The sequence below is a fragment of the Ixodes scapularis genome, unplaced genomic scaffold (assembly GCF_016920785.2).
Source record: "Ixodes scapularis isolate PalLabHiFi unplaced genomic scaffold, ASM1692078v2 PGA_scaffold1__304_contigs__length_218370807, whole genome shotgun sequence".
NCBI lineage: Eukaryota > Metazoa > Arthropoda > Arachnida > Ixodida > Ixodidae > Ixodes > Ixodes scapularis.
Genome location: NW_024609846.1, coordinates 29,660,503 through 29,673,907, shown reverse-complemented (window position 1 = coordinate 29,673,907; position 13,405 = coordinate 29,660,503). Strand labels below are relative to the sequence as shown.

Sequence of the window (13,405 nt, the reverse complement as noted above, 5' to 3'; positions counted from 1 at the left end):
ACGGTGACATTTGAGCGAATGGTCGTTTTAGCGAATAACGGGGGCGCGCGTTAACCCATCCGTCGCGCTGCGCTTTACGCCGCTTCGCGGCGACAGTCTTCGGCAACTCATTACAAAAATGTGAACCCATTTGGCCCACCCGAAAACGCCGCTTCGCGGCGTCCGACTATTCGCTAAAGTGTCGTTCGATGAAACGTGGGCGTTCGCTAAAACGTCATTCGATCAAGTGAGTGCCTCCCGGTTCCAGGGTACGATGAGCACCAAATGACCACAGAACACGAGCTTTTCACGTCGGAGATTTATTGGCAAATCCGAGTGCCCGTGCAGATGAAGAAATTCGCGCCCCAAACCCAATTTCGCGTCGTGAATAAAAAACTAAAATATGCCTTCGAGCCACGATGTTCAGTCACTTTCACGTCACTTACCCGTGCTCGTTCTCATATCGGAATTCCTCCGTGGCAAATCCTACAGAACGGATACGGAGCTCTAGGGCCGATACCGATACGGTGCACCGAAGGATCCTCCAGAACTCGCCAAAAAAGGTGTCCTATCGGCTGAAGCATTGTAGAGCCAGTTAGAACTTCAGTCGAACGATAATAGGAAAGCAGTTGCAGCCACCACGGTCGGAGGGCGCGCGGAAGCAAACTCTAAAAGTACTCGATATAAAAATATTACCCAGCACTTTGAGCAAATTACTCGAGGTGGCGCTGTTACCGTCCAATTCGATAGTTTCAAGAAAATATAATACTTTACTCCAGGGGTTTTACAACATACCCAGCATGCACATTCATGCTTTCCATTCATTTGCACCGGAAGATCATGGCAAATGCACATTACGCGCACAATGCACTCAACAGCAATGATCGCATATGTAACAACCGCACAGATATATAACGCACAACACAACCCTTCATCGCTAACAACATTGGCTGCCCTAGAGGTATATATACAGTGCGGATTCAAGGCACCTATGTTCGCATTGGCTGCCCTCGAGTGAATTATATTACATATAGATTATTGTTCTTGAACAAAAGTATGTTGATAAAAATGTTTTTAAACGGTCGAAGGCACACTTCTTCAAGTAAAATGTTAGCTTAAACAGGGTAATTATTTGTGACGGTCGATAAAAGTGCCCCTCCCTTCAACACCTACAAAAAAAAAAGAACGCGCCGATGGTTCAGCCGGTGAGCGGCGATCTGTCCGCTCCTTTGCGTAGCAGCTCCGGCCGTATAGATGTGCCTCCAGAATGATCAAAACAACCCGAGCCAGGCTTGTTTTCTGGTGTTAGCTGTGAGAAACAACAAGGAAGAGCTGTTGTCCTCGCCACTGTTAGCGAGGGACAGATTATTTTACACTAAATATTTAGAGAAATGATGTGCGAGCGCTTGGATAGCTTTTACCGGTACTCATCGAGCGTGAGAGCTCGAGTTTCTATGTATTTGAAAGGTCGTGGGGTGTTACGTTGAAGGTGACGATCGTTGCAATATTTTCGCGCGAAGCTCAGGTGTTCCTCACACCACTAGGCAAAATCAGCACCGCAGAATCTCCCGTCGTTATTTACTTCGTGGTTGTTGATCATGGGGTTTCTGGAGGGAGATCGAGGTGAGGAAGCTGGAGGCAGGGATACTCGAACTCTGCTAGTAGGCTTTCTTCATTGCTTCTAGGAGCTAGAGAAAGCACAAACAATGCAGCGAACCCCGAGCTCAAGGTCTGCCGCACTGCGTGACAGTCCATGCAGCCTGGCGTACTCCAGCTACGTGCTTTTGCGCTAGATTTAGAACTGTCCGGTATATATTCAATTGCCGATTTAGGGGTGGGGGAACAGGCTGTCTTGGCCTTCCCTTTTAAATTCTGCTTGTGCAACCTTCAAAACGTACCAAAGTATGGTTGAAATGCGAGAAGGAACAGTCAGGATGTAGTCATGCAGTGCGGCATCTAAGCGTCTAGCATGACAGAACGTTGACAGGCAAAAGACATCTAGAGAACATGGCTAAAGTGACCATTTTGCCTATTCTTTCCAGAGATGAGTAATTCTTCCCCCCTCCTCCTCACCCAAAACACGAATGCTATGCAAGTCAAGTAGTCACGGCGCTCTCTACATATTTGATTTGATAGTGTTTCCTTATCCGTATAACAATTTTGAGAACTAAGCGTCTGAGCTTCAGTTATTATAATGTTGTTTGAAACAGATATGAAAGAAATATGCATTCATTACTCCAGTTGCTTCAGAATTTTTACTTTTGTGGCTGTTTTTCTTCCTTTTATTTACTTTCTTGTTCGTCCTCTTCTCCAGTGAAATCTACGCTCTGGGTCTCTTCACTGCCAAGGATAGTAATAGGAGGGCCCGTTTGATTTGCGTTGCATACTCCATCCGTGCAGGTTCCCATGTAGCCTTCTAGGATAACCGATCCGTTCTCGCAAGTAGTTTTTTCTGTAACGAGCTTCAAAAGTAAAACAAAAAAAAAAAATTGAATGTCACACAATAATGTATCATTTTAGTGCCAAATATGTATGTAATCATAAATAAGCTTGCGCAAATACTTAAAAAAGACTATAAAAAGCAATTTTTTTTAGGCAGGAATTAGAAATTTCGTCCCATTTTCACTCTGTTTTGAAAGTAGCACTAATAATTAAAGCTACACTCTTAATTTTTTTTTTTTTTTCTAAAACACCCTGTGGATGGAACATGTCTGAAACATACCTGATCGTCTATCTTTCCGAAGAACAGGCTGTGAGCCAATTAGAGTAATATACTGTGCGCATTAAAGAGGCGGTCCAGTAAATTTTTTACGATCGTTTATTTGCCTCAACATTGGTTTAAAACGCCAATATACTAACCGAAATAAGTGACCCGTTTAAAAGGTGAAAATAATCTGTTTTTACGAAGCTATTTTATTTTTATATTTGGTACTCGCGAAAACTTCGAACTGAAAGTCTCTACTGGCAACATTAAGAACGTGATGACTAATGTGGTTATTACAGGTTCGCTATTCAGGCAGTACAATTTGTCCCCACCGAATTACTGTAAACAACTTTTTTTAGCGGGCTCAATATTTCGCGATGCAGGTCAAAGCTGAAGTTTTGGAATAATTCGCGGGTTCTAATTTTCGCGACGCGGTAGGATCTCGATTTAACTTTCAATGTGTTTATAACTTACCGGAATTGTTCGCGGGACCTTTTTTCGCGAATTGTAGGCAATTCGCGAAATTCGCAAAAATTAGGTCCTCACGAAAGTTAAGTCGTTTACAGTACATAAAATTTGATAGCGCGAAATTATTGACGTGGAGGCTCGCTCCAGTTATCGCTGAACAACAAGAAAAGAATTGTTTGACATATTTTCTTGTTTAGACTGTCTACTGGACTGGCAAGTTTTTCAACAAGTAACTTCACACTGCTGGAAAATGCTGAAGACTTTAACTGTTGTTTTTAACATTTCATTCAGCCGACGGTCTGCTCAGAAGCTATACTCCATTTCAAGATGCAAAATAGCGCGCCGGGAAGAGTGATGCCCGGGTAACTCGCAAAAGAAGATGTCGCTTGGGTAGTATCCCAAAGCAGTCGGAACTCCCGTGTAATAGCCTCGTCCCACTAGAGCGACAAACACCGATTTTTGTCCGACGACACCACAAAGTTCCGTGTCGCCGATGCTGTCCCACTACAACGACCAATGCCCGCGACAATCGCCGACACGCGCCGACAAACGATCGACGACGGACGAGTCCTTGTCTGTCGTTGGACTTGAAACGCAGCAAGCAGTCCCACTGAGGAACATGTCTCGGAGACAAACGTATCCTCCTCGCCCGGCTGTGCCTTCTGTTGCCTTCCTTCCCACCCTTCTACCTTTCCTCCCGTTCCTCCCGTGGCTCGCTTCGCCGCTAGACCTTCAGAAATGCCCTTGGCGGCCACTCCTCGTTCCCGCAGTTCCGGTCCCTCGATTGCTCGTCGCGGGCGCGGCTTGCTTGCTTGCGCCGGGCGGTCGGGTTGCGAAGGGGAATTTGCTGTGGTTGGTTTTGCTCGCGAAAACTTGGTGCGTGAGGTGGTGCGTCAAGACGCCGAGGTCTACGGCCCTGCATCAGGATGGATACCCACTCATGTTCGAGGACTAACCAAAGTAAGACCTCTCAACACGAAGTAGGACACCACGTTCCGCGGCAAGCCATTCCGGCAGACGAGAGACTTGTCATCACGTTCTGTGATAATCGGGATGCCTTATTGTCCTCCAAAAAAAAACGCCTGCCCTTGATCATTCGGATACGAGATTATAAACATCCTCGAAATCGGCGTGAAGTTCCGTGGCGCTCACCTAGAATTCCTCGAACGACTCAAAAAAGGAACGATTCGGTTATTCTAACTCGGAAAAAGCTTGGTGTCGATTGTCACGACTGTTTGCGGAAGGTCGCCAACGGCAAATGAAGACAAGTGAATGCTTTAATCAAGAAATAAAGTAATCATCTCCTCTTACACCGTGTTTGTCGGCGCGTTTTATGCCCAAAGAGAAAAACAGGAAAACCGCGTCGCCAGACTCAGTTTGTCTGTGTATTTCGAAGTGTTTTGTTGACAACTCCAGTCCCACTAGGAAACAAGTTTCCTTGTCTCTGTGTTCTGCGTCGTGTCCGCCAAGTGGGACGGCGGACTTCGACAAACAGGCTGTCTGTCGGTGTCGTCTGTCGCTCGTTGTCGTGTGTCGCTGTCGTTTGTCGCTGTCTGTCGCTCTAGTGGGACGCGGCTATAAGAGGACGAAAGTTTGAAAACACGGTTTGGATAGAACGCGCGTAATCACAGGAGCAATGACCATCAGGTTTTGCTTGCTCCGATCTCGCTCATGAGTCAAACCATTTGTGCCTCGTCACTCGTTCAACTTTCACGGCAGCTCGAAGTTAATAATTTGCCATGTCAGTTGTGAGGAAGAGATGCGCGAACGCATTTTGAAAGTATTTTATGGGCAATCGTAGAGTACGAATATGACATAGTCGGGGAGAGTGTAATTTAATTAGCAGAAATACTACAAACAACCTTAAGCCATGCACCTGTGAGGCCCCAAAAAAGTGTAACATTGCCGGAAACTCCGAATGGCAAACCGGTACAAGAATTATGTGTGTTTAATTAATACTTCTTTGCTCCAAGTCGAAAGGTCGAAGCAGTATTTCGACACATTGGAAGTGACATTGTTAGCATGAAAGCTGTAAAAACGCAATATTCAATCTCTAAGTAACGCCCAATCAACTCACTTTTTTTTCTTAATGATGACAAAAGCTTAGTTTGAGAAATCACGTTTTGCTTATGTTTATTACCAAGAACGCAGAACCCTGGTTTCAGGCATGGGTATATCACCGTGCTTAATTTTCTGATCGTTGGTTGTCACATACAACTTTTTTTGTCGCTTAAAAACACATTAGACTTTGCTGTGTATAGAATAATTCGCAAATCTTCGGCGCCAATTAGCCTGGCTTCGTTCTAGCGGAACGCAATTGGTTTATTGCCTAATATTGAACTTCAGACGTGGGGTACGGTGAGATGGTCAAATCCACTTTCAATAATGAGACCATTTTAATAGCCTGAATTGGAATATAATATACTACACCGTCAAGGGCTGCACGAGCACGGCGGTTATCATTCTGTATTGATTTTGCACGTTGGTCATGAATTAATTTCAAAGACGACTGGCTATTCTTAGGGGAATTTTCCTAGCACTTCGGCGTGCTACGTCGCCAAGGGGTTAAAACAATGCTGTTTTTATTTGAGTTTAATACTCAATTTCGTTACTATTTGTAATATTTACATTCCACGGACCTCCGCTAATTAATACATTTTTTTAATCTTTTCGGTCTAATACTCATCAACTGTAAAGACAATCGAAAGTGCGCACAGGTCAGATCCTTCTTACAAAAAACAAAACAAAACATAATGTGTATGTTTCTGAAGAAGCGTTCGGCCTAACTAGCGACTATATCTTAAGCGATAAACTTCAAGGAGTAATTAGTAGGTAGTCCAATTTATACTCGCATACTTACAACGCAAAGTTTATCTGAAAGTTCGAGGGTGTTTTCTTCGGACTCATCCGAATCATCACGAGCTTGAGGTGAAGTTTCGGCTTGTCCACAGGTGGCCGTACATCCTATCGCAGCCTGCACACGAATATCGCAGTCTGATGAAGCACCGCGTATTTTGGCTGGAATGACACTAGAACGAGAATAAAAACTCACCTTTCTTCCGTTGTATTCGATGTAGTCGTACGTGCACTGCCCCAGACTCTGTATTAGATCATCTTAAGAGAAAAAAAACAACATTGGGAGATATTGAATACGGTATTTTCTGGTCTGTAAGTCAAACCTTTCTGTAAGTCGCGCCCCCCCCCCCCCCCCCCCCCCCCCTATAAACGTGTGTTTACTCGAGACCTTAAGTCGATCTGTAACTGGAAGAAAGGATTGTACCGACCTGCACGACTTTTTAACACCAATCAGGCGTGTGGTCCTGCTTTTATGTTGCTTTCCCACTGTACAAGTCAGCCGTCGAGAAAGCCAAAGCACTATTCTACCACCACAATCTTGCCGCTATCCTCAAAACTAACCCTCAGAAATTGTGGAGCATAATTAATCCTTATTATCATAAATCAGTCTCTTTAGTAAATGGCAATGAAATTTCTCTTACTGATGATGATGCTGTTGAAACGTTCCTGGGCGCATTTTCTGCCGTGTTTAATAATACTACCATCACATTGCCGCCAGATATTTCAGTCCTGTCCGTGCCACCTATGCATCCAATTACTTTTTCGGAAAACAGTACTAGCAAAATAATAGACGCGTTCAAAACGTCATCGTCACCAGGAGCTGTCAACATAAACAGCAAAATATAGAAAATGACTCAACCGATATAAACTTTTTTCTAACATCATTATTTCAATAATCCTTAGATACCGCTGATTTTACCGACGACTGGAAACAAGGTACGGTCGTTCTGGTTCACAAATGTGGCGATGCGCACTTCTCTCTAAAATACCGGCCCATATTATTAACTTCTCTATGCTGTGAGGCCATAAAACATGTCGCTCATTTTCAAGTTATGCGTTTCCTGGAACAGAATAAGTTTTCCCAATCAACATGGCTTTAGGAAACACCGTTCATGCGAAACACAGCTTGCCCCTTTCTGCCACGATATTCATTTTTCTCTAGAAACTGTTTAAGTTGATGCAATTTTTCTCGATTTTTCTAGAGCTTTCAATCGCGTTTCCTATAAACTTCTACTAGCAGAGCTGTCCACACTGTCTGTTGACTCTTTAATTCTAGCCTGGATTGGCTAGAATTAATCACATCTCGAAGCCAACATGTGCAAATTAACAACTGTCGTTCCCGAAGTGCTCCTGTAACTCGTGGTATACCGCAAGATTCTGTTCTTGGACCCCTACATTTTCTCGTGTATATTAATGACCTCCCTCTTTCATTGTCTTCCAATGTTCGTCTATTCGCTGATGACTGTGTAGACTACAGAGCGATAGCTTGCACAGATGATTTGCTTAACCTACAGGCTGATCTAAACCGAATTAACGATTAGTGTTCAAAGTGGTAGATGCACTCTAAAAAATGTTTGTGCGTCTACTTTCACGCACAGCACTCGGAGAGAAATCACTGCAACTTACGGAGGCAGCTCAGCGAATGACAATGCCGAAACATATGTTTGGACCAAAAAACGCAGTCTGAGTTGTGAAATTAAGAAATGCAAAACGTCACGCTTGTATTGCATAATGTCACAACTCAGACAGCGTTTTTTGGTCTAAACATACGTTTCGGCATTGCCATTCCCTGAGCTGCCTCCGTAAGTTGCGGTGATAGGCTCTCCGAGTGTTGTGCGGGAAAGCAGACTCACGGGCTTTTCTAAAAGTGTGCTCCTAAATACATCAAAATCCCAATGCCTCTTTGCCTATCAAACTCGTCAACATTTTCACGCTTCCTACTCTGTTGGTAATCTTATTATTGATTCGGTGTCGACTTACAATTATATTGGTGTTCCCTTTACTCGCGATATTTCTTGCGAAATCCATATTGATACTATAATTTCCGACCCAAACAGACCTCTTGGTCTCTTGCGCCGTAATCTTCGTCTCGCGTCCTCATCTGTGAAGCGACTTACATTTGCTACATTGGTACGTCCGACACTAGAATATGCATTGCCACTCTGGGACCCCCATCTTAAATATCTTGTATCCGACCTAGAATTCGTGCAAAATCGTATCGTTTGCTTTATAACGTCGCAATACTCTAGGCTTGGCAGTGTTACTGAACTTAAACCAATTTTATCACCAACCCCCTTTTTTTGACGCAGGCGCGTCGCTAAATTATGATTTTTCCACGGGATTTACATCGATAATCATCTACACAATTCATTCATCTTGCCACCTAATCGCATATCACCCCGCATTGATCACCATGCAAAAGTTGGCCTTCCTTTCACTCGAAATACAGCATTCTTTAGATCTTTTTTCCCCGGTGATATCTGTGGATTGGAACAGCCGGTCCCATGCCATCGTTTCTGTTTAAGACAACGATTCGTTCCGCCAAATGTTAACCTCGCTATTTTGTTAACCCAGTCCCTTCTGTAATAGCCTGACTCAGGGTTCTTAAGGTATTTAAATACAAAATAATATATCTTGTCATTTTCCACATCTCGAGATTCTCAAGTATATATCTCTGTAAAAAAATTAGTTACGGCTTTTATATATACAGTAATATTCCTCACAAAGATATAGCCTACTTTTTTTTTCTAGAAATATTAAGAATATGACCCAAACATATCATTGCATACACTGACGTGGAATCACCCACCTGCTTAATTTCTACTTCAAGCGGTAAACCCGAAACTAAACTTATGATATCCAATTTCTAATTCCGTAGTTTATGAAAATTAAAATTAAATTAAGAATGCTTGCTTATATTTAGGTGACACAAGCTCATTAACATAAAATCTGTGCGACTTCATAATTAAATACCCAAGTTTTAAAACGCCTTATTATTTATGAAGTAATTTCTTTCGTCAATACCTATTTTGTCAAATATGACGACATTATCAGGTTGTGACATAGTCATTTCATTTGAGATACCTTTAAATGGTGGATATATTAGCGTAAAATACTGCTCTTATATGACAGGCCATCAAAAACAGAAACCAAGCTTGTCGGGGGTAATGAATTTAGTATTTTACGAATGATGGTGCTGGAGGCTGTGCAAAACAAGGCATTACGGTTTGCGTACATTCGCTTCAGTTTAATGTCTTCAATATCCGAATTATATGACCTGCCAGGAGTGCGTGGTTTAGTGACACGAAGAAAGAAAGATCGGATTAAGTTTCTTTAAAATATTGTTCATGGTGATTTGCGACTTTGCCTGGACGATTATTCGGCAATTAGCTAGGTCTACAAGAAATAAACACGAACTAACAATTATCGACTCATTGTGTAGAAGCACATTGTTTAAATTGTCGTTCTTCGACGCAATAGGTGATCTGAATAATCTCCCTAAGTGTTCTGAAATCAGAATCACTGACCATTTTTAACGACGCACTACTTAAACATATCTTTGGCAATTAGATTGCCTGTATTGCATTCGTATGCTTTGTTTTTGTCATCTGTGTCGTATGCACTTTCTGCCTTGGCTTGTATATAAAAATGCTGGCAGTATAGACAAATAAATAAACATAATGCCGTAGTCGCCGGGCTAATCTAGGATTTATATAAATGTAATTTTTCTCAATGAGAACTGAGATGGACATGGTAGCTGTAACGAAAATATTATTCAGGAAAGAATATAATATGGCATCAATGGCTTTTACCATATGTAGGTAAATTTTTAAATTACTCGTGAGCTCATTCAATAAATAGTTTATTGCGCTTTGAAACAAAAAAACTTACCTAAGTAATCATCAGATAAATCAAATGTAGTGGTCTCTGCTGAATTCTGAGTTTCTCGTTCGCCATCACCAGCGACGCCTGGGGTAAAGAGCAAGGTATGTATCAACCTTCCTTATGCCTAATTATTGCAGTTCGGTTAAAAAAAAAGCAAGCTTGCTGTGATGCTTTCCCGCCATTTAGTTGACGTTATAAATGTTGTGGAGCAATGTAGCTGCCTGACGCTTTGAGATGTCTTGTTTCATAAAGTGGTAAACGTAAATGCGAACATGGGACAATATCAAAAATAATTGTATGAAGTTCACACAGCTTTCAATGGCTTGCTTGTGTTGCAGCATGCTGATAGCGTACAGTAGTTATCGCGGAAGAGTCGCTTGACCGTGACCGTGACGTTATGTGAGCGATATATAAACGCTTCGTTCGTGAATAAAAGGGTAGTTCGACAGCATGCCCTAGTCTACAATTTGCTTTCTCGGTGAAGCGGAAAGCGCACTATGAGTATCCACGCTTCTTGGACTAAGTACAAGGCCCTTGGCTGTCCAGCACGATCGGTTCCCACGACTGTGTCAGGCGGAGAGTTTGACTGCAGCGGTAGTTCTGTCAAATGGTCGGGACTCTTGTGTGAGTGGCACCTGCTGATACGCCGCCGAGAGGTCAAGTACACAGAACACTTTGCCTCCAGCGATGGCAGAATAAAGGCCCTTTGGCCTGGAAAGCAAGTAGCGGTCCGTTTACAAGACAAGGTTTATCGTTCCTGTATAGTCTGCATACACTCTGAGACTACCGTCCTTCAGGACGACAAGCGGTGTCGCCCAGTCACTACCGTAATATCCTGAGAGATAGCCCAATTAAAATCGGAAGAAAATTTGGTGAAAATAAGGAGTTGACAAACTCTCGGTGTGCAATCAAGAAAAGTATTAAAAAATGCTATTTTAAGATTATGTGTCCCTACCAAACTTGTTATCACGGCGAGGGGCAATGAAGCCAAGATGACTTTCCAGTCGGGAATGTTCGCTTATATCCCGCCACAGCCAACTAGACGCATTTACACCGAGGTCATCATTGATCCCTACAGTACGATTACTAGAAGTAGGCTATCTTTAGGTGTTTAAAAGAAAATAGCAAATCAGGCCAAAAATAGGGGTGGGTCACCTTTCGAGAATGGGGTATCTCTCGGGATTTTACGGTGTGTGCTACTTGTCGAAGCATCCCCTTTCTACCAAACTGCTTGGATGGTTCTCTACCTGCTCTTGTAGATCGAACGGAACAGGTCTAGTACGGCTAAACAAAGGTACCAAACGTGACTTCAACAAGACCTGAACTTCGAAATTCCTTATGGTGCCCAGCGTATTCGAGAACACGGAAGGTACCTGCGTGCTGAACGTGCTGCAGTAGTAACGTCCAAGAGCAAGCCGCACAAAGATTCTTGCACGTATTATTATATGGTGACCGGGAATTGACCTGGCTGTAGAGCAGCATGCAAAGAAGTGTCCAATCTGTTAGGCAGTTCAGCCCGCCGCCCGCCTTGTACCACTTCAACCTTGGAACTATCCTGCCAGATGCTGGTCCCGTGTACATGTATATTTTGCTTCAAACGGTGGAAATGTGAGTATGGTGCTCATCGAATTTTTTTTTTAAATGTATCAAAACGTGTGGTTATGACCTCTATACCCACCGCTAAAACCATTGAAAAGCTTAGCTGCCGTAAGCACTTGCTGCTTACAGCTTCCACGAAGTACGAGTGAGCGACAACGGACCGCAGTTCACGTCAACGTAGTTCGCTGATTTCCTATGTGTAAGCGGTGCGAAGCACATTCGCAGTCCGCCTTACCACGCAGCCTTGAACGGCGCAGCGGAATGCACTCTGCAAACTGCGAACAAGCCTTTTGCTCAAGCAGGTGTTCGAAGTGAAGCAACCGGTAAACTGTGTGCACTTCTGGATTGTCTTGACAGTTTTTATGTGTTAGTGCAACACACCGAGCAGACTGACTGAGAAGTTACCCGCCGAAATGTTTTTGAAGCGCCATCCAAACTCTTCTTCCTTGGCGCCGATTCCACGGCTCATCCGACGCCTAACGACCGAGAGCCGGGTCAACCCGCCGCCACCGCCGAAGAGCAATGCCCGACAACGCCCTCGACTGCAATAGCAGTGGAGCCGTCTGCCAAAGTGGACAAGCAACCGCTTAGGCGAAGTTTCTGTGCATGCAAGCCTCCGAATTGTGTTAAGCCCAAAGACTTTAGGAAAGGAACTATTTTGTGTAAGGGGGAAGAAACGTTGTAGCATGCTGACAGCGTATCGGACTTATCGCAGAAAAACCGCTTGACCATGATGTCATGTCTGCGATATATAAACGCTGAGCTCGTGAATAAAAGAGTTGTACGCCAGCATGCCCTGGTTTGTGGTTATTTCAGCTTGGAGTTTAGTTCAGTTTAAGCATTGTTAGTGACGGGGCAGAAGTCATGAAATTTTATAATTCATATAATATGAATTTGCAAAACGCGCTGTTGAGGAACTTGTAGCTGCCACAATGAGCTTTCTTATGCGTGCCACCAAGGAAAAGTGAATATAGATATAAACAAAAACGTTTTTCTTTTACTTTAGTCAGCGGGCTGAGAATCAGTGCTTGGACCGTTTTCTTTTCTTTACCTTCTTCCCTTTTCATTTTCAGAACTTTTGGATGTTGTTTTTATTTCACAACTTAAGCTAGTTTTGTGACAATATTGTTTTAGACATCTGTCTTAACAGAAAGCAGCCTATTTTCACCGGAAGAAATGGTTTTCACGCATCTCCTCGTTCAAACAGTACTCCTTTGGAAATATGGTAAGGGTGCAGGCGAGCTGGTGAAAATAAACCATGTTCGATTCATTGAGACATCGTCCTGCCTATTTTCTGTCACTTCTACGTTTTGGTGTTTCTTTTCTACCCAAGTCTCAGGTTAATTCAACATGGTTAGTACCTCTATGTGCGCATATTGTCAAAAACTCTCGAAGTGTAGTAATAAGCCATAGACACACTATCTGGAGGCAGCTTGAAATCCTGTAATTACTTTGGAACGTCGTGCAATCAGTGATTAATAACTGAACAATATGGAAAATATTTACTTACACAAAATTGCGCCGGTGCCGACGGTCAACATTAATAGTTGCCAACGCATCTTGGCAAAAAGGCGTAAAGTTGCCGTTATTATGACCTTTAGAAAGGCACTTCGTCGGCTCTTTATATCTCAAACCAAAATGTAAAAGTACAAAAAAACAATACGTGTACGGAATTTTTCAGGGAATCGCCACAAGGGTGCAGTTGAAATTTAACGCAGACGTGTCTCTTTTTTTTGTGTGTGATATTTTTAATCGAGAACACAATGGCTATGTGCGTACACAATGGCATTTCCGTCATGGTGCTGAACGTACATCATCAGACAAACAGCATGCAATAGGAATGTGTATTCATTGTTCCCACCAGAGTGTCGAACCGGAACCGAACCGAACCGAAATCTTCGCCGCCCCCTTGGA

The 13,405-nt window shown here is 43.2% G+C and overlaps 1 protein-coding gene across 1 annotated transcript; it reads right to left on the bottom strand.

The window, feature by feature from the left end:
• Nucleotides 1–2,261: 2,261 nt before the first annotated feature.
• Nucleotides 2,262–13,050, bottom strand: LOC115332752. The gene is made up of 5 exons (XM_029995196.2): nt 13,002–13,050; nt 9,899–9,976; nt 6,204–6,265; nt 6,012–6,125; nt 2,262–2,441 (listed from the first exon to the last, which is right to left on the bottom strand). The coding sequence occupies exons 1-5, from the start codon at nt 13,048–13,050 to the stop codon at nt 2,262–2,264; spliced, it is 483 nt and encodes a 160-aa protein (XP_029851056.2).
• Between the last annotated feature and the right edge of the window lie 355 nt (nt 13,051–13,405).